Genomic DNA, 19,926 nt, shown 5'->3' on the forward strand with positions numbered 1-19,926 from the left:
ATATATTTCTTCATTAGGAATACTTTTAGGCATCTCCTTTACAACCGCTTCCTAGATAAAAGTTGGGTAGTATAGGTTTCTCTTGCCTCCATATAAGTTTATTAACAAACTTTCATTCCTTTTAGAAATGTTATAAATCAGCATAACTGTTATCACTGCCAAATTCAAGTGGGAATATCACCAAAGACGACTACTAAATTGTGATTAAACTAGATAACAAAATCACAAAATAGAAGGCTTTTAAAACTTTACCCATCATCTAAAGTGATGGAATGAATTCTAAGTAAAATAGGGCAGTATATAAAGAGCATCTGTTTGCCCTTGTGTTAGTACACCAGATATAAAACGGAAATCTGGGCAATTTTACACAAATTATGTATAGAAATTCTTTATATCTACTCTATTTTGAGTTATAACCACGAGATAAATAACATAGTATTTTAGAAAGGAGAAAATGATATATGGCCAACTCAATAAACAAAAACTGATTTAGCAGAACTCATTTCTAAAAAAGGGAAAAATAAACCACTCTTAAGAAAATCTTCTATTACTCCCAAACTGATTTCACTTTTTAGAAAACCTTAGAGGACTGTATATTGATAAAGCTTTAGTGGAAGAACTAAATAGTAGATAGTGGCAACATAGAAAAGACAAAAAGATTTCCTGAAAGCTGGCATGATTTAACAGCTTTTCACTCCAGGCCCTAGGTTTACCACAAAGTAAATCCAAGAAACACAAAGATGAGTTTCTATACAAATACCTCACACCATCTTTTGCCCATTTACACGTTGAAACAACGCTTCTTGCTTGACATCTGCTGTTCCTATGGTGTTGCACGGTAGGCTCCTGGGGATCTCACTAGATGCTGAACGCTAACAGGTTTCAGGCCTTAAAGCAGAATATAGCAAGTCTGTTCTCTACCATTCACAAGTTCTTGTGATTAGCGACTGCGCAAGAAAGGCCATCCAGTCCAGAGCGAAGGTAAACACGTTCTGAGTCGCATCACTGAGTAACATTGTTCAGGCTGCCAGTTGAACCAGTCATTCCATTTTCACTTTTCTGAAGGGTTCTCACAGCACTTGGGACCTGCATTCCAGTACTCAAAGAAAGTCCACCACACCAAACCTAAGACAAGACAAAAACAGTCTGAAACATTTTTTTTTTCAAATCAAATTAAAACTTCAGTGCATTGCACGTTTCTGTTTGAAAGATAGAATGCTACATTTATGAACACAGTCAGCCCCAAACTGCTAACTTTGACTATCTGAGCTCAGAGCAGACTTTAGAAAGGCTCACTCAGGGTTTCTTCACGTTCTCAGAGGGCCGAAGAAGCCTTTGTGGTTGCAGAACCCACTGGTGCTGCATTAGAGCAGGAATTCAAGGGTGAAGAAACTGAGACTAAACTCCATTCATCTAGACAAAAACTCCAGCTAATACAACCCTTCATAGCACGGGAGAGAACACCAAGGATCAACTACTTTAACTACTGAGCTCAGTTCTAATGTATTCTCAAATCCACTGGATTTTCTTAAATCTACTACCTACATCCAACAATAACAACTCTGTTTTCCCCCCACTCTTTATTATTATTATTATTATTATTTTATGATAGAGTTCTGTAGGCTCTGGGATATCCCTTATCTTTTTCACAAGTCTCCTCCCCCCACACACTGATTTCCCTTATGCTATTACAACAGTATAGTTCTTCATAAACAGTTACGAGTGCAGCACTGCGGGCATGGACAATAGCAGATAGTACAGCATCCTATTGTCAAGATATAGTTAACAGTTTAATTGGAAGTCCATTTTTGATTTGGAAGTAGAGATGCATACTGCACATCTTCACATCTGGAGATGATCACCTCCATTATGCAGTTGCTAAACATCACCTTAGATGAAAAGCCACAAAACAAAATCAACAACAGGAAGAAAAATAGAAATTTACAATGTCATGAAGTTAAACAGCATGCTACCGAATGTGTCGCTGAAGAAATGGAAAAGAAAATCAAGAACCTACTTGAAGAAAACGATGCTAGTAATGACTTACAAGTCAGTAAAGAATTTAATATGAGAAAAAAAAACTTTTGAAGAAATGAAAAAAAAAGCATAATCCATGAGATATAGCTTCTGCGCATCTTTGTTGGTGAGATGTGTCTCCTGTAGGCTTTGTTTTTTGATTATGTCCACTAATCTGTGACATTTGATTGATGAGTTGAATCCTTTTACATTTGGGGTGTACATGAATAGGTGGTAGTTGGTCCTGTCATTTTACTGATGGGTTATTCATTGTTTTAGTCCTCTGTTATCATTTTATGGGGTGCTCTCCATATTTGCCTTTGGTTTTGGTGGATGCGATTCTTCTCTGTCAAGAGAACTGTCAAGTATCATTTGTACGGCAGGTCTGGAGGAGGCATATTCTTTTGAGTTTTTCTTTACTATGGAAGAACTTTATTTCATTCTCAAAGAAAAAGGAAAGCTTTGCTGAGTACGTTATTCTGGGCCGACAACTTCTTCCTTTTAAAATCTGGAATATGTCGTTCCATTCTCTGCTGTCCTACAGACTTTCCGGTGAGAAGTCAGCTGTGAGTCTGACTGCCATTCCTCTATAGGTCAACTGATTTTTTTTTCACATGCACATTTAAGGATCTTTTCCTTATGTTCAGTTGAAGGGAGCCTGATTATCATGTGTTGTGGTGAAAATTGCTTTTGGTCAATCCTATTGGGAGTTCTGTGCCTAGCTGTTGTTTCCCAATTCTTTCTCCAGATTAAGAAATTTTTTCATTATTTCATTAAATATATTTTTGAACTCAGTTTCTCTTTCTGCACTTTCTGGAACTCCCATAACTCTTATATTTGGCCTTTTAATACTGTCCCTTAATTCTTGAATAATTTTTTTTTTTTTAGTTTGACTCAGCTTCTCTTTCAGCTTTTTGAATAATTCCCCCTGATGACAGGAAATATCTTCCAATTCTGAGATTCTTTCTTCTGCCTCATTCATTCTATCATGGAGACTTTCCACTGAATTTTTAATTTGCTCCATTGTGTTCTTCATTACTAATAATTCTGCTTGATTTTGATCCAGTGTTTCTACTTCCTGTGTGACATATTCCTTGAACCCCTGTATGTACTATTCATTGTTGATAAGGTTTGCAACAAGTATTTTGAATTCTGTATCTCCTATTTTTTCGATGTATTCTTCAGTTAACTTTGAGGTTGGCAAAAGCTTTTGCTCCATTGCAGGGCAGTCTTCATTAATATTCATTGTGCCTCTGCCTCTTCTTTTGATCTTGGTCATTGTACTTCTGGTTAGCAGGCTCTTCTCATTAGGACAGATTTCTAAGCTGGGTCACCCATGTCTGCAATTCAGTTTTACTTACTGTGGTTAACACATGACTCTTTGCAGTCCGTTGTGCCACTCCCTCCAGTTAGTTCCAGGTCTGGGTTCTTAAGTTGGACTTCCACCACGGTCTCCATAACCCCAGCTCCTGGCTCACCACTCTCTACCTCCTGTGATCCCATGCTGTGGCTCCACTGTTGGCCTTACAACCTTTCACCCACTTCCAGATCAAGCAATTCCCAGGATTAGGGAGACACCAAATGTCTCCCAAATAACTAGGTTGTTGTTAGTGCTGATCTTGCTGGAACCTGCTAGCTGTTAGGTCTGAGAGCCACCTGGACCTATTTTGACCTGTACGATGTCAAAGTCACTATCATTTTCTCTGTGGGAACATTATAATGCACTGAGCTTGAACTAAGTTCTCTCCCAATTCAGCTCATGCACAGCTCACTTTTGTCCTTCCAGTTTCCAAACTCACTGCCACACTGTACAAAATGGTGCCTGATGTGCCACTGTTGGAATTCTGGATCTGCTGGCTGTTACGTTTGGAAGCTAACCAGAACTATTTTGGGTGAAACTTGCAGGATGCCACATTGGTGCAACACACTGGGCTAGAAATGAGTTCTCTCCCAGATTAGTGCATGCGCAGTTCCATCCCAGAGCTTTTGCCTCTCTACACAAAATGGCACCAATGTGGCTCTGGTGGAGGTCTTGGCTGTGAAATCCATTGTCCATACCTACACTGTCAGGATATACTTGAATAGCAGAATGATGGACTTAGGATTGTTCATGAAAGATTATACTGCTGTAATAATATAGGGGAAATCAGTGGGGTTGGGAAGAGTTTGGGGAGAGGGCCATGGAAATCTCAGAGTCTAGAACTGCATTGTAAAATAATAATTATTTTAAAAAAATACCCAAATAGAAAAATAATTTTCCTGAGTCCCACATAATAATTGACCAAACTGGAATCAATAGCCAAAAACACACAATAGAGTAGATGTTTGTGGCAAAAAACAGATTTTTAGGGCCAAATGCAGTACCCTTGTGGCTAAAGTCCTCACCTTGTACATGCTAGGTTACTGTGCCGGGCACTGATTAATCATTTCTTAAGCATAAAACAATAAGTGTAAATTGTAAGAGAAAAAAAAACCTGATAAACTGGATAACATTATAATCTAAATTTTTTTTTTCATCAGCTCAAATAACAAGGTCATTTCTTTAATAAAAGAAGGAAAGGCATAGTCTAGAGGCTATCTGCAATAGATAATATGTTGCCAATAAATCAGAACAAACAAGGAATGCAAATCAATCAACAAGTAATAAAAAAAAACCCAAGAGAATTCAAGAAAAAGAATGGCTGATTCAGAGAATAATATACTGAAATAATCAATAAAAATATGAAAATGTGCTCAGTAGCATTAGTCATTCATGAAACACAAGTTAAAGGCAAAATATATCATGCCAACTAGAAGTACTGAAATTGAGAAGAGAAAACCAAGTATGCCAAGAACACAGAACTCAAGTTCTCATACACGGTTGTTTATAAGTTAGTGTAATCAAGCACTTTGCTAAACTTATCAGTATCATCTACTTTAGTTACATATATAGCATATGATCTAGCAGTCTAAATTCTATATATATACTCATTGGAAATACATGTATAAAAGCACATTTATTAAAAAACATGATAAGAATATTTGGGAACCAGCCATGTAATCATCTAAATTAGAACAGATAATGATATGGCCAAATAATGGAAAACTATACAGCTATGGGTCTGAATGAAATACAACCATATAGAATATGGATAAACTGCACGATATGACTACAAATGAGATTGTGTAGCTCCTTTTATATAAAGTTGAGAAAGATTCAAAGCAAATCTTGGGTATTGAACCCCAAGACAGTCTAAGCATTTTTGGAGGACAGTTCCTAGGGGTTAGATATGAACACATATGGACTTCCGAGGTTCTGGCTAATACTCCATTTCATAATCTAGGTGCTGGTCACAGGAATGCAGTATTAGAAAAATACATCAGACCATAGGCTTATGATGTTTGCTTTTAATGTATTAACATTTATTTCACTAAAATATACCAAAAATATGTAGACAACCATAGATTGGGAAGGAAGTAGACTGGAAACCCAAGGAAAAAATATGAAAAATGAGAAATCTTGTTTTCCAAGTATAAAACAAATTATTCTCCTTATAATTGAAAAACTAAAATGTAAGTTGGGCACTAACCATGAATCCAGGTAGTACTGGCTGAGTAAATTTTGTCTTAAAGGAATAAAGCAACTGTTTGGAGTTTGCATCATAGAAAGAAAGTTGACCTAAAAAGAAAAGAAAAGCAGTCTAATTATTATAGTAAAAAATTATAAAATCAGATTGAGTCTTAACAATTACCATATAAGGAAAAAAGCCTAAAACATATTTTGGCATTAATTCTTTATTACAAGCTGTAACAACTGGATTTAATTATTCTCACTACAAAATCAAAGCAGACATGTTAAAGAAGCAGTCATCTTTCTAATTTTCAACTTTATGGTGTCTTCATAATGCCTTAGTATTATGGCACCTCTGCTCACTTAACTATTTTACTACTTCACAATTATTTAACAAATTGTTTCAAGATCCATTAAAAAAGGCTATTTCTTCCTAATTTAATGGAAACCAGATTTTCTATGCAAATCATATTACTCTCTAATAGCTTATACCTTGTCAACTAACTACTTGAAACCATGCTTATATTCCAGACTCTGAAACCATAGTATTGTTAAAGCTGCTTCAATTTTAAAGCTAAATATGTTGTTGTCTTTCAACAGGATTATGTCCTAAAATAACTCCCCTTTTCTCACCAGCCTAATGGCCTCCTCACATCTGTTCTCCTTCATGAAGCTCCCCTCGGATGAGTCTCCCCTGGTTTGTATGCCAACTGTGAAATACCTTTGGTCTCTTTTGTTTCCTATTCTAAACGCAGCTGCTATACAACACTGGTGTATCAGTCACCTCCAGTAACATGGGCGTGCCAGATATCTTGGGTTCTGTGTACTCCAAAACCCAGCCATATGAGAAACAAGTTTTTCATTTCAGTACTCCTGCTGCCTCCTTCAACTTGCCTTCAGCCCTAGGAAGCCGGGTGGGGGGCCATCAATCTGGCCACAGCTGCTGCCTATCCACTTGCCCGTTTATGCACATTCTGACGCCCCCATCAGCAGCCGCACTCCCAGATCCTTCATCATCACCTGCAGCAGGATGGCCAGCTACCATATTTGCAGATGATTCTCTGTTGTCAGCGCCAGCAGGAGGAGCACATGGGCAGCAGGCAATGTAGCCAGACTAGCTCCTTCCCACAGAAGTCCCAGACCAGTAAGTCTGCCTACAACAGCTACAGCTACAGCTGGGTGGCCAATTGAGGCCCTGACCCTCCCATCTTCTGAGAGGGCTTCTCAGCCTGGAAACTATGGAAACAGCATCCAAGAGAGGAGGTAGGGTTTTGCTGGCCCCCACCCCCAGCAGCCCATCCTCCGCTGCAGCTTCATGTCTGCCCCTCTCACCCTGCTGTATGTATCAAAGGATTTGTATTTTCTTTCTTTTTGTTTTGTTTTGTTTCTTCCTTTCCTCCTCCTCCTCCCCCACTTGCATTCATGATTATGAAACTTTCTGTGGGCCCTGCCCTTCCTGTGTTCCTCCTGTTCACCCTGGTGTTGTATGGGTGAAGTGGGCAGGGGGCTCCCAAATACCTATCCGCCCAACAGCCAAAGCAAAACAAAACAAAACAAAAAAACAAACCGCAGCTGCTTTGTTGAGGCTTTTCCCACCTCTGCAGTATTCCCCTAATAACTCAATTGCTATCAAACAAAGAGGAAGAAAAAAAATGTTAACATTGAGGCATACTAGCAAAGTGCTGTGTGCCTGAGGGACACAAAATTACACAGTAGGCACAAGCAAACAGCAGAGCAGTAATGCTTATGTAGACATTTCTGTGCAACCTTCAATAGCCATTCTGGTGGTGTGTCATATATTTACCTTCAGCTCTACTTTTGAGTTCTTTCACTGCATTTCAAAATGCATGTTAAACACGCAATATGGTAGTCCTGTCTCAATTTTTTATGTGACTGTCTTATATTTTACTGTGTATATGGGCTGGCTGCTCTACTTCTGATCTTGCTTCATGCTTATAAACTGGAAAAGCAGCAGAGGATGGTTCAAGTCCTTGAGCCCCTGCATCCACATGAGAGACCCAGTGGAAGCTCCTTGTTTCTGACTTTGAATCAGCTCAGCTCTGACCATTGTGGCCATTTGGGGAATGAACCAATGGATGGAAGTGCGCGCTCTCTCTCCCTCCTAATTTTACCTTTCAAATAAAAATAATGAATCTTTAAGTTTTACTGTGTCTGAGTGAAATTAACACCTTTTCATTCTCTTATTTATAGAGTCCTTGCCTATATTCGTGAAGAACTACAGTGTCTACGGTTTATACTTTGAACTCATTGTTTAGTGGAGTATTTAAGCCTCTGGTTACAATGTAAACTGAAAATGTTCTCATTTTTTTAATTTAAAAAGAAAAAAGGAATACATTATAATGACTGTAAGATATTGTAAGGTTGTAAGGATTTAGAAAAATTAAAGTATGAGAACAGCTAATAACAAAGATTGAATAGGCTAGAAAATTTTGACAAGAAAATTCAATGCTGGAAGTTTTAAACAGATAATGAATTTACCAAATGTGGGTTAGGGTTCACAATTCTATGTGTATCTAGATGATGAAGTGTAAGAGCAACAGTCTCAGACATTATAAAGAGCCAATGTAAGTCAATGTAAGATAAGCATTCTAGCCAGGAGTTCCAACGATTCAGGCTTCCTTCCAAAACTATGACCTTAACACAAAGTTCTACAAGCACAGGAGTAGCAGTTATCTGCTCACACCGTGCAATAGATTTTATACTTTGTGGTAGGTAGACAGTCATTGTAAGCTCCACTTCCACTTGAAAAATATGACTCACCACTTTCTACAGGTAGGCAACGAAACAAGGTAAAGAAGAAACTAAGACTAAAATCAGCACAATCTATCAGACTTATCTAACATATTGTAAGGATCTTTGGTGTGCTATAAGCAGACATCACATGCCCTTACTGTCAACTGTAAAACAAGAGGTTATGCTGTGATCAAAGCTAAATTGTCAAAACATCCCCACCATAATACTAAGGAAAATTCTGCAGAGAGGATTATCAACACAAAGTATAGCAACTCAGGCACCTACGATGCAATGACTTATGAAAAAACAAGTATACTTACCCCCATCAAAATCACAAAATACACCTATTTTCTCAGGAACGGGAACATCCAACACTTTGACCTTATTATTATGTTTTGCAGCAAATGTGTTTTGTAACCAATTGTTGACATGGATACACCAACTAGTGTTTGTCTTTCCCAACTGGTCAAATTTCCCCAAAGTTTTATATGCTACTCCCACACTGTAGGATTTACAGTCCTTCTGTGCCTTGACTTCCCAATAATGTTGTCCACTTTCAATAGCAGTATCTCCTACAAAAAACAGAATAGATTTGTCATTTATTTCCTCTTTCTGAGTCACAAATTTGTATCTAATATTTGTCCTACAAATGGCTCCCACCAAATTTGAGTCAAGTATTTTGTAAGAATAATCATGTTAACATACAAACAGTGATTTTTCTCTATGTAAAATACCTCAGAAGCTTTTAACTTTATTATCCTACCAAGGCTTATATTCATATGTAGGCACAAAGCAAACTGAGGTACAGTTTTAGAAGTACCAACAATACAATTTCAAAGATTTTTGTATACATTTTTTATGTATTTGAAAAACGGAGAAAGGGATAGAGTGACAGAAGGATGGAGGGAGGGGGAGAAGCAGAGGAAGGTGGAGAAGGAGGGGGAAGGAGCAAGGGGAGAGAGGCAGAGTAAGAGAAGGAAGGATGAGCTAAACGGGGAGGAAAGAAGGGGAGAGGGAGGGAGGAGGAAGGTAAGGGGATGAGAAAGGGGTGCGGGAGGTGGATCACCTATCTGCCAAATACCCCAGCAGCATTGCTAGACCAGGCTGAAGTCAGGAACTCAGTCTAGGTGTCCCAACAACTTGAGCCACCACTGCTGCCTCCCAGCGCAGTTCAGCAGGAAGCTTGCCTCAATCAGGTGCAGAGGTAGGACTCCAAATAACAGGATACAGGCAACGCAGGAGGCATCTACACTGCAACAACCATCTGCCCTGATAATAGTACAATTTTTAAATAACCCCTAAATAATTTTATTAGACTTCTCTCTATAAAAACAAACTTCTTCAAATATCATATAAAGGCACAGTTCAATGGCGATATCCTCACCTTCCAAGTGCCAGAATCCCATTTGGGAGTCCTGGCTGTCCCACTTCCCAGCTCTATACTTGTGGCCAGGGAGGGCAGCACAGGACGGGCCAAAGCCTTGGGACCCTGCAACCACATGAGGGATCTAAGAGAGGCTCCTGGTTCGTGGCTTCAGATTGGCTCAGATCTGGCCTTGAGGCCCTTTGGGGAGTGAACAAGGAATGAAAGCTCTTTGTCTCTCCTTCTCTCAATAAATCTGATCTTCTTTTTGAATAAAAATAAATCAATTTTTAAAAGAAAAAAGATTTATTTAAAACATAGTCAGTACTCCTAAGTGGAAATTGTGCCTATATGCCTGTGCTGCCTTTGAAATGAGATACTAAACGCTACTATGTTTTATCCTACCCAGCACAGTATATGATTCCCCAGTGAAACGGTCTCTGCTGCCTCTTACTGCCGGTGGCCTGGAGCCTATGGATGTCCGTTTGGGGGATGGTGTACCACTTCTATATAAAGAGAAAAGAAAAAGAAATACAGTTTATATTACAGTTGTTTCATAACCTAAAATTACAAATCATGGAAAGAACTTTTGGTAAGATTTCTAGTCACGTTGCATGAACAGCACCATTTAATTTAATTTGCATATTATTAGCGTTATCAACTGTAAACACCAAAACGTAAGAAGCCATCATTATAAAGCAGGCGGAAAACACTAACACCAAGCAGCAAAGCTTACATGAAGAACACACAGTTGAAATAATATTACCAACATAAAATCAAAATTGCTAAAAGAAAAAAAACTAAAGAAAAATTATCAAGTAATGCTCAAAGTTTTTATAGCTAAATTTAAATAAAAGCAAAAGCAAAATGGGATTTTCTTTATATAACTAAATAATCCTATTATCTGTGGGTACTTTTTTTCCTAGATCCTTAAAAGAGAAACAGTTACTGGCTAAATCCACACACAGCACAGCATTCAATTCTATAAACCATTCCTCCCAACAGAAGGAACAAGAATCCTGTTTCCAGGAATTAAACCTCTTGTCAAATTATGTAATACACTGTATAGTATAGTATTAGCTTGTCACTAACTCTCAAAAACTTAAAACAGATTAAATCCCAGACGTTTTAAATATAACATTTTAATTAACTCACTGCACTAAAAAATTTGCCAACAAAATACTAACATTACCCTTTGACAGAAACAAAATTAATAGTATACATTCTTACCACTAGTCAGAAATAAAAACACATGGCTAACATAATTGCACTAGAAAATTTTCCCCAAAAGATTAACTTAGTAGATTTCACTAACTAATACCGGCATAGAAACCCCTGAGAAAAACAAAAATAAATCAAGAATAAAGATAAAATTTACAGTCACTTCATGTTATTTTGCATTAATTAAATGACTTGTGATCACAACACTTATATATCAGTTTCAAGGAATTAAACTGTGACCTCAGGACCACTTCTATCTGCTTTCCGCTCAATGTTTAAGTAATATAATAACCCAGCATTTATATTATTTAATTCTTCCAAAAGGACTACAAAGGTTCTTTTTGTAAAGCTATTTATTTTAAGACACATGCATATAAGTTCTGTTTAGACAGCATAAATAGATATAAATAAGAATAAGAAACTGAAATTTTGTGAAATATGTGACTTATTAGTCTCTTCATATTAACGGTAAAAAATCTGAGGGAGAAAATCCAGCAGTATCTTCCTCAAAATAAAGGACAAAAATCAATAAAAACAGATAGCTTATACTTCATATTAGGAATATCAAAAATAGGTATTTTGTGTTCTTCAACGTTTGGTTGTCTCAGATTTTCTGAGTTAAATATACTCATTCAGTCAGTGACGGTCTCATGAGCTTTTAATGGAGCTGAAAAATTCCCATCACTGTGTGAACACAGCTGAAGAGGAGGCAAGAGAATAGGGAGCTGCTGAAGAAAAGAGAACCAGCTTCAAGCAAAGGGCTTATCAGTTTATTTTTTCAGGCTCAACAAGCTCCATAAAATTTAAAAACATAGATGCCCTTCAAACCAAAGATTTCACTGACAGGGATGTTCAGGGTACACGATCTGCTTACAAGCAAATCTATGACAGACACAAAACTTACCACGGACATAATTCTGAAAGACTAACACCTTAGGAAGAGTCTCAGGCCCAGTCCTGCAGAAGGCACCCCAAAGAGACATGTCACCACGGGGATGACCATTCCACGTGCACTGTGCCATCACTGAAGAACTTCCAGGGGGACGAGACAGGAAAGTAGAAGACAATGGTGATTCTGACCCAATGTAGGCTGAGGCTGGCATAAGTCAGTGTCTCCGTTTTTAAAAAAGATTGAAATGTGAAATAAAAATAAAAATAGACCATAGAAGGACCTTTTAAAAATGCAAAATACTAGGACTCACCATAGACTACTGAAACAGAACACCGAGAACAGCTTGGGAAATACACATTTTAATCTTTGAATAAAGAATAACAATTTCTGTGGCTCATCAGGCTAGTAATCACTAAGATTAAAAACAAAAAGAGGGCCCGGCGCGGTGGCGCAGTGGTTAAGGTCCTCGCCTTGCACGCCCAGGTTCCCATATGGGCGCCAGTTCTATCCCGGCAGCCCCACTTCCCTTCCAGCTCCCTGCCTGTGGCCCGGGAAAGCAGTCGAGGACAGCCCAAAGCTTTGGGACCCTGCACCCATGTGGGAGACCCGCAAGAGGCTCCTGGCTTCGTATTGGCATAGCATTGGCCGTTGCGCTCACTTGGGGAGTGAATCATCGGACGGAAGATCTTCCTCTCTGTCTCTCCTCTCTGTATATCCGCCTTTCCAATAAAAAAAAATAATAAAAATAAATCTTTAAAAATAAATAAATATATAAAAACAGATAAAAAAAAAACAAAAACAGAAAAGTCCCTCAAGGGGGACCATCACATGTGATGGTGAAAATACGATTCTTACATACTCTACTATAGGGCCCCTCATCATTTGGTTGCCATACCAAGGAATGAACTTGGCTGTGGAAGAGCTGAGGGAAAGGAAATTGGTATTACCTTGTCACATGTTCTCATCTTTGCATTCTCAGTACACAAAGCTGTGTGACATCTTCACTAAAACGAATGAAGTCAACTGAATAAATGCAGTATGTGAAGTTACCAAATAAGGGCCACCTTCTCTTGCCTGGCCGTAGTTACAGATTAGAGATTCAACCCTTTCAGATTTGATGACAATTACTGTCAACTGAGGAGTAACAATCTGAATCAACCAGGAGACCGGATTCATGTTCTCAGCTGGTGATCCAGAGTGGTTGTTAGGAGGAAGCACACATTTAAAAAAATATTTCCTAGGTGATTCAATCCAATAGTTAGAAATTCATGGATAAACTAGTTTTTCATTTAGTACTGCTTTAAAATAAGTCGAGTCCTTACGACAACCAGAAAAACTTTGTTTTTTAAAGAAAAAAAAGTTTAACTTACCAGTAATAAAGAAAAAGGAAAGCATGGAGAAAAGAAAAGATATAAATAACTACTCAGAATGGCAGGTTAACCTCAGAAGCAGCTTAAGTAACAACTCCCCGACCTCAGAGCTCGCGCCTTCCAAGTGCATTTTTGCAAGTAGTGCACAGCTATTACGTTAAATACGGCATCCTTCCATTTATTCCTCACTCCACTTAGAACAATTTGGCCACTTTTGAATTACGGTTCTTTGCTATCTCCAGCATGGGTTATTTTAAAAGCTTTCCAGAATGACTCCTTGCCATCTAATTCATTTTATTCACTTTAACAAGACAAACCTAGCTCTGAGCCTTCCATTTTTTAATTTTCATGCACTTTGTTCTTACAAATAACCTGGTTTGGCATTTTACTCTTGGTCTGTTCCCCGTATGCCTTCCTAGCTTCTCATGCCTATAGAACACTATGCAGATGAATGTAACAGCCAAAGTTCACAAGATCTTTACAATGCCTTTCCTCTTGGCACTTCTCTCCATGCAAGTCCAAATATCACTTGTTCCTGTCCTTCCTCAAAATCTACTCTAAAAACCATTTCCTTAATTAAGGGACCACCCTAGCAGATGCAATTCCGAACATCTTGCTTTTTTTCAAATTCTTTATTCGTACTTACCATTATAAATAATACCTGCTTGGCATTACCATTACCTGTACATGTGTCTCATCTAAGTGATGAGATCAAGATGAGGCAGGAACACTGCTGGTAAGTCCCACTACATCTCCTCAGCCCTCCACTCTACCAGCTGAGCTATCAGTCCCACAACATCTAACAAACAGTCTATGATAAAAATTTATGGAAAGAATAAACAAATGTCTATAAAATTCCTAAAGTGGCTTACAACACAGGAACTATCCTTGAAATGAACAGAAAAAGGAATAATATAAGCTAACACTAATAATATAAGCACTCTCAAAATTCCTTGGCAATCATGTAAAACTTCACAGACACTATGAAATCCAGCATTTTATAATCTATGATACAGTAACTATGAAATCACTATTTACCAACAGCAAGCAATTAAACTTAAAAGGAGAGAAAAGTATAATTCAAAAAGAGAAAACATTTCGGTTTCTGGTAAAGGTATATAGTGTCTTCAAATATGACTATTTTTACTCAAGAAATTTGAAATTATCCATGATTCTTGCATTGTCCTCAAAATAACCAACGTCTGTAGCTTTAATCATTAATTTTTGGAACTGTATGATTCTTTTTACATACAGAATGCTTCAAAGCAGCCTTATGTCAAAAACAAGTAAAAGCAAAGCTATGTTAGGTATACTGAATTCAGAAAACAGGATGCCAAGTATAAGTCAAAGCAGAAAAAAACAAAATGGAAAAAAAGCTCAAGAAGTATTTTAAAGCATAGATTATTGTTTTATTATCATATACAATAAAATCTAAAGAATATGCAACACGCTACAATGCTCTAAATCCAAAACTTAAGCTCCCAGTACAGACAGCCCACACAGAGCAATATTTTAGCTTGCGAAGGCTGCTGCAATGGTTTTGGCTTGTTGGTTAAAAGAAAAAAAATTAAAAGTTATTCAGCCAAGCTTCATATACTAAATCCTAAAACTAAACAGACACAGATCATCACCTTGTATGTTTCTTCAGTGAAGTAACATGGACACTGTCAGATAAAAATAAGTAACTGTTATATGAGAGTGTTTTACAAGGTAAATTTAACAGTATATAATAAGATCAAAAGCCTGATGAGGAATTTCTCTGATTCATTGTTGTAACTCAACAATGACATTTACCTTCAGCTTGAACAAAGTGTCCTCTGTTAAAAAAAAAAGGCTCTCACACTTGGACATTATCTAAATAAGCTATGAAAGTAATAAAAGGTCCTTGAGCCCACCTCCTGGGTTCAGGAGACTGCTGATTAGGGGGATGTACATGCTAATGGCTGCCATTTGGCGTAGACCTTCAGGTAAGAAAGGGGATCTGTAAGTCTAAAATCCAGAAATTACACTAGGAAATCCTCTGTAAGCACTTAAAGTTGCTATATACACACAGACACACACATACACATACATATGTATATATATATATGTACATAACTTTAAAGAAATGGAATACAAAAATGAAAATGGATAAGAGGATTAGGAAAGAAATTAAACAAATGGGAAATTTACGCACAAATCAGTTAATGACAAATGGCATTATGTTCTTCACTTTGGTGTTACTAATATATCAGAAATCATACTGGTGCACAGAATAAGAATTTCAACATAAAAAACAAGGCGTAAGTATTTGTCCATATACCAGATTCAACGAAGTAGCTTACCTGCCCTTATTCTCTTTTCCTTTGATTTTACTTTCTTGGCCTTTTCCTCCAGTAGGATCCCACTCTACACAGGTATCTTCAACTTTCAAGTTCAAATGGGATGAAGTGTTATCCAAACTGAAGTTAAGTGCTGCCCAAGACAATATTTTCATTTTTTAAAATGTAGCACATCTCCTAACTATCACCACATATTTTCCCATTTAAAAATATATACAGACGATCAAAATTTAACTTTTCTTTCTTTTCAAAGATTTTTTTTTTTATTGGAAAGGCAGATATCCAGAGAGGAGAGACAGAAAAGAAGATCCCTTGTCCAATGGTTCACTCCCCAAGCGGCCGCAACAGCTGGAGCTGAGCCAATCCAAAGCCAGGAGCTTGGTACATCTACCCCATGGAATACTACTCAGTCATTAAAAAGAATGAAATTCTACCATTTGCAACACAATGGTCCCAACTGGAGATCATTGTGTTCAGTGAGGTAAGCCAGTTCCAAAATGACAAATACCATAGGTTCTCTGATATAATAAGTCAACCTTCATGTAAAATGCAAAACACATACATAGATAAATAGATGAACTGTATAATGAAGACTAGCATACCAGCAAGTGAAGCTATTTTGCAGCAGGCATCTCTACTCCAAATAAAAGGAAGACTCCCAATGAAATGGTTAAATGAATATTGACAATTTGGTACTAGATTTTCTAGCTTGCCTGTACTAACAATGCCATGACATGCTTCAACAGCAGAATGTTAAACTTGTAACTGTTACTAAAGGACTATACCACTCTAATAATGTGGTGGGAAATGTTACGAGGATAAAGTGGGGAAGGAGGAAGAGGAGAGGGAGATGAAAGCCCTATACCTACAAAACTGTATTATGGAAAATAATAACAATAAATAATAATTATTATATAGATATACATATATACATAAAATGCCAGCCAGTCTCAGTGCAGAATGGAATATGTGTGTCTTGCTGTAGCATCTCTGGAATAGCAAGGTCCAACATTTCCAACTGGAAGTCTTTTTTAAAATGCAGAATGGGGGGGTCCTGGTGTGGCACCCCATATGGGTTCTGGTCCATGTCCCAGTTGCTCCACTTTCTGATCCAGTTCCCTGTCTATGGTCTGGGAAAGCAGCAGAGGATGGCCCAACTCCTGGGGAAATGCATCCACATGGGAGACTCAGAGGAGGATCCTGGCTTTAGACTGGCGCAGCTCCAGCCATTGCAGTTATTCGGGGGGGTTAGCCAGCAGATGAAAGATTTCTCTGTCTCTCCTCTCTTTAAAATCTACCTTTCCAATAAAATACACAAAGCTTTAAAAAAAATTAGATCCAGACCATGCTACCAGAACAGTGGATCACCTCCACGGAAACACTAGCCATCTGTCCATTTTCTTAAACGAACATGATTTGCATACCAACATCAAGCAACATTTAGGTCCAGGTTTTTCCAGTGACTATAAAAGATGATAAAATAAAATAAAATATTGCAAAAGAATATATTATGTGCCTAAGGAGGAATAATTATAGTAATACAACTATTTGATAAGGCCTAAAAATAGCTCAAGTTATACAGAAAAATTATTAGTGTCTAATTATAACTTTTTGAAATGTCAAAAAGTCATTTTAGGGCCTGACACAATAGCATAACAGCTAAAATCCTCATCTTGAATGTGCTGGGATTCCATAGAGACTGGTTCTAATCCTGGTGGCCCCACTTCCCATCCAGCTCCCTGCTTGTGGCCTGGGAAAGCAGTCAAGGACAGCCCAAAGCCTTGGGACCCTGCACCCATGTGGGAGACCCAGAGGAGTCTCCTGGCTCCTGGCTTTGGATGGGCTCAACTCCAGCCATTGCAGCTGCTTGGGGAGTGAACCAGCTGATGGAAGATCTTCCTTTCTGTCTCTTCTCCTCTCTGTATATCTGACTTTCCAATCAAAATAAATAAATCTTTTTTAAAAAGTCATATCCTATCCTAAAACTCACCAAGTTCAGTAAAAATCATGGTTCAATACTATAAGCTGCTAAATATAAAAATGAAAATAGACACAAGACAGCTGAATAGTACCCCAATAACCATTTTAAGGTGTATAGCAACCAGTTGTGTATAAACTAAAATTGAAATGTCAATACAATAAAGTAGTCACAAGATGTGGTTAAGAACTTGCATTTTTTAATACATTGGTCACTGGTCACTCAATATCATGTCAATTAACTCCATGATGTTGTAAATTGTTGTTGATGTTACTTTGTGGCTTTTCATTGGATGGGATGATATTCTGCCAGTTCTACTTTCACACCAGGGATGGTCTCCCAAGAAAATTGTTGGATTTATCTGGACAATAAGAGGCTGGGCTCTATGTATGGTACATGCTCACAATAAAGGAATCATGACTGGATATGAACTATACTATTGCAACAATGTGGAGGAATCCAACATGGGGGGAGGACTTCTTAGAGAGCTGAGGGGAATCCCAGTGCCTATAAAACTGTGTCATAAAACGAGATTTTAAAAATAATAATAATAAATTTTAAAAACGTCATATCAAACATAGTAACTATATTTTGAAATGGAAACCTCTAGAAACTGTAGAAACATAAGTTTCATAAGAAGTCATTCAAAGTAATTGAATATCTTGGTTGTTTTCCATAATTCTCAAATAAAAACCATTTGCTAATGCAAATTACTTAGATTTTTTTTCTTAGACTCTATGATACTTTTTTGAGTTTGTCTCTTCTATAACTTATGGGCCTAAGATTTTATTTTATTATGTACTTTTTTTTAAAGATTTATTTATTTTTATTGCAAAGTCAGATATACAGTGAAGAGGAGAGACAGAGAGGAAGATCTCCCATCTGCTGATTCACTCCCCAAGTGACCACAATGGCTGCAGCTCAGCCGATCAGAAGCCAGGAGCCAGAAGCCTCTTCTGGGTCTCCCATGCAGGTGCAGGGTCCCAAAGCTTTGGGGCTGTCCTCCGATGCTCTCCAAGCCACAGGTAGGGAGCTGGAGGGGATGTGGGGTGACCGGGACCTGAACCAGCTCCCATAGGAGATCCCAGAACATTCAAGGCAAGACCTTAGCTACCGGTAGGCTACCTACCATGTTGGGCCCTATTATATGCTATTTTTATATCATCCTCCAAAATACATCAATTTTATGGAAAGCAAAACAATTCAAAAATTACATGAAGTAGGTGTCAGTGAAACATCCCAAACACCAAGTACCTGTAACAATGTGCAGCATCTGACTGCAGTAACAAATTCAATCAGTACCAATTACAACTGGGAATACCTCCAACATATTTCAAATTAAAAGACGGTTACAAAAGCCTCTTTTAATTATTCCTGTACTCAAAAAAACTATTCTAAATCATTGCAATTAAATGAACATTACTGTTAGAGACAAGAGCAACTTAGGTTCCAGGCCTGCAATAAGGGCTGGTACAGAATTTGGTAAAAAATTCTTGATATCTTTCCAAGTTGTATATAAGAATCATGAACAATTATTTGTCAGATTTAAAGTTTACTTTCCTCATCTGAAAATGAGTATCAGTAATAGTCTTCTTATCTCTCAAGATCATGTTAAAGACCAAAAAAAAAAGTTAATCCTAGTAGCTATGTAACTATATACTGCAATAAAATATCAGGAAAAACAGAAGGGACCAAAACAAAACTGAATAGGGACCTTCTTGTTTTTTATAATCCATTCTCTGGACAAACCCTAGTAAACTTCAATAACTATATATTTATACTGTACTAAAATTTATAAACTTAACACTTACTAGAAAATATAATACCATCATCATTACCTGATACTCATGGATATAATCCCAAAGGAAAACCAATGAGACATTCTCATCACAGCCCTACTTTTCCCAGTCTCACACCTATTTCTTGCAAAAGCCAGAGGCGGGAAGAGAATTCACCCATGCATGAGATGAGTCCTGTCCTGCGCCCAGCTGCAAATAGCCTCAGATGCTCAGGCAATCGGCTACAGGTCTCACCTTTAGTTTCTAGAGTCACTGGGTCAGAAAACTCTCCAGCCACAGCCTTATTACAAGCTCGCACTCTGAAATTCATATATCTTGAATCAAATTTTAAGCCTGAAAAAGTGAAAATAATTTTTAGGCATGAAGAGTGACAGATTCTATGCCCCTCCCAAATAACTATGACTCTTCAAATAGATACTTTTCCTCCTTGGAAGTGACTTTTTTCGACAAGAATTGCAATTCATATTTAAAGAGTATTGCATGAAATAAGAATAACAATTTATGTAATATGTGCTTCAAAAGAAATAAAGTACCTAGCTTATCAACTTTTTGGAAACTTTTAAAAATGTACCCTTTTAGACTTCATTAAAAATATTTCTGCCAGAGATGCCATAATTAATAATATTTCATTTTGCAAAGCATATATCTTAAATAATGTTTGT

At 37.5% G+C, this 19,926-nt stretch overlaps 1 protein-coding gene across 5 annotated transcripts in view; it reads right to left on the reverse strand.

Moving 5' to 3' along the window:
* Nucleotides 1-715: 715 nt before the first annotated feature.
* Nucleotides 716-19,926, reverse strand: part of FSD1L (fibronectin type III and SPRY domain containing 1 like) — a 54,268-nt gene continuing 35,057 nt past the window's right edge. For 2 of the 5 annotated variants that reach the window (XM_040963287.1, XM_040963289.1), the window contains 6 exons: nt 19,499-19,597; nt 15,491-15,620; nt 10,089-10,189; nt 8,641-8,892; nt 5,586-5,674; nt 764-1,125 (listed from right to left, as the gene is read on the reverse strand). In XM_040963287.1, the coding sequence (XP_040819221.1) occupies nt 1,003-1,125; nt 5,586-5,674; nt 8,641-8,892; nt 10,089-10,189; nt 15,491-15,620; nt 19,499-19,597 (794 nt within the window). In that variant the 3' untranslated portion in view covers nt 764-1,002. Of the gene's footprint in view, nt 1,126-5,585; nt 5,675-8,640; nt 8,893-10,088; nt 10,190-14,797; nt 14,831-15,490; nt 15,621-19,498; nt 19,598-19,926 lie in introns of all 5 variants that reach the window. The other 3 variants (XM_040963285.1, XM_040963286.1, XM_040963288.1) reach the window with 3 other exon arrangements.

Source organism: Ochotona curzoniae, unplaced genomic scaffold (genome assembly GCF_017591425.1).
Source record: "Ochotona curzoniae isolate NIBS_2020 unplaced genomic scaffold, NIBS_Ocur_1.0 scaffold_3208, whole genome shotgun sequence".
Classification (NCBI taxonomy): Eukaryota; Metazoa; Chordata; class Mammalia; order Lagomorpha; family Ochotonidae; genus Ochotona; species Ochotona curzoniae.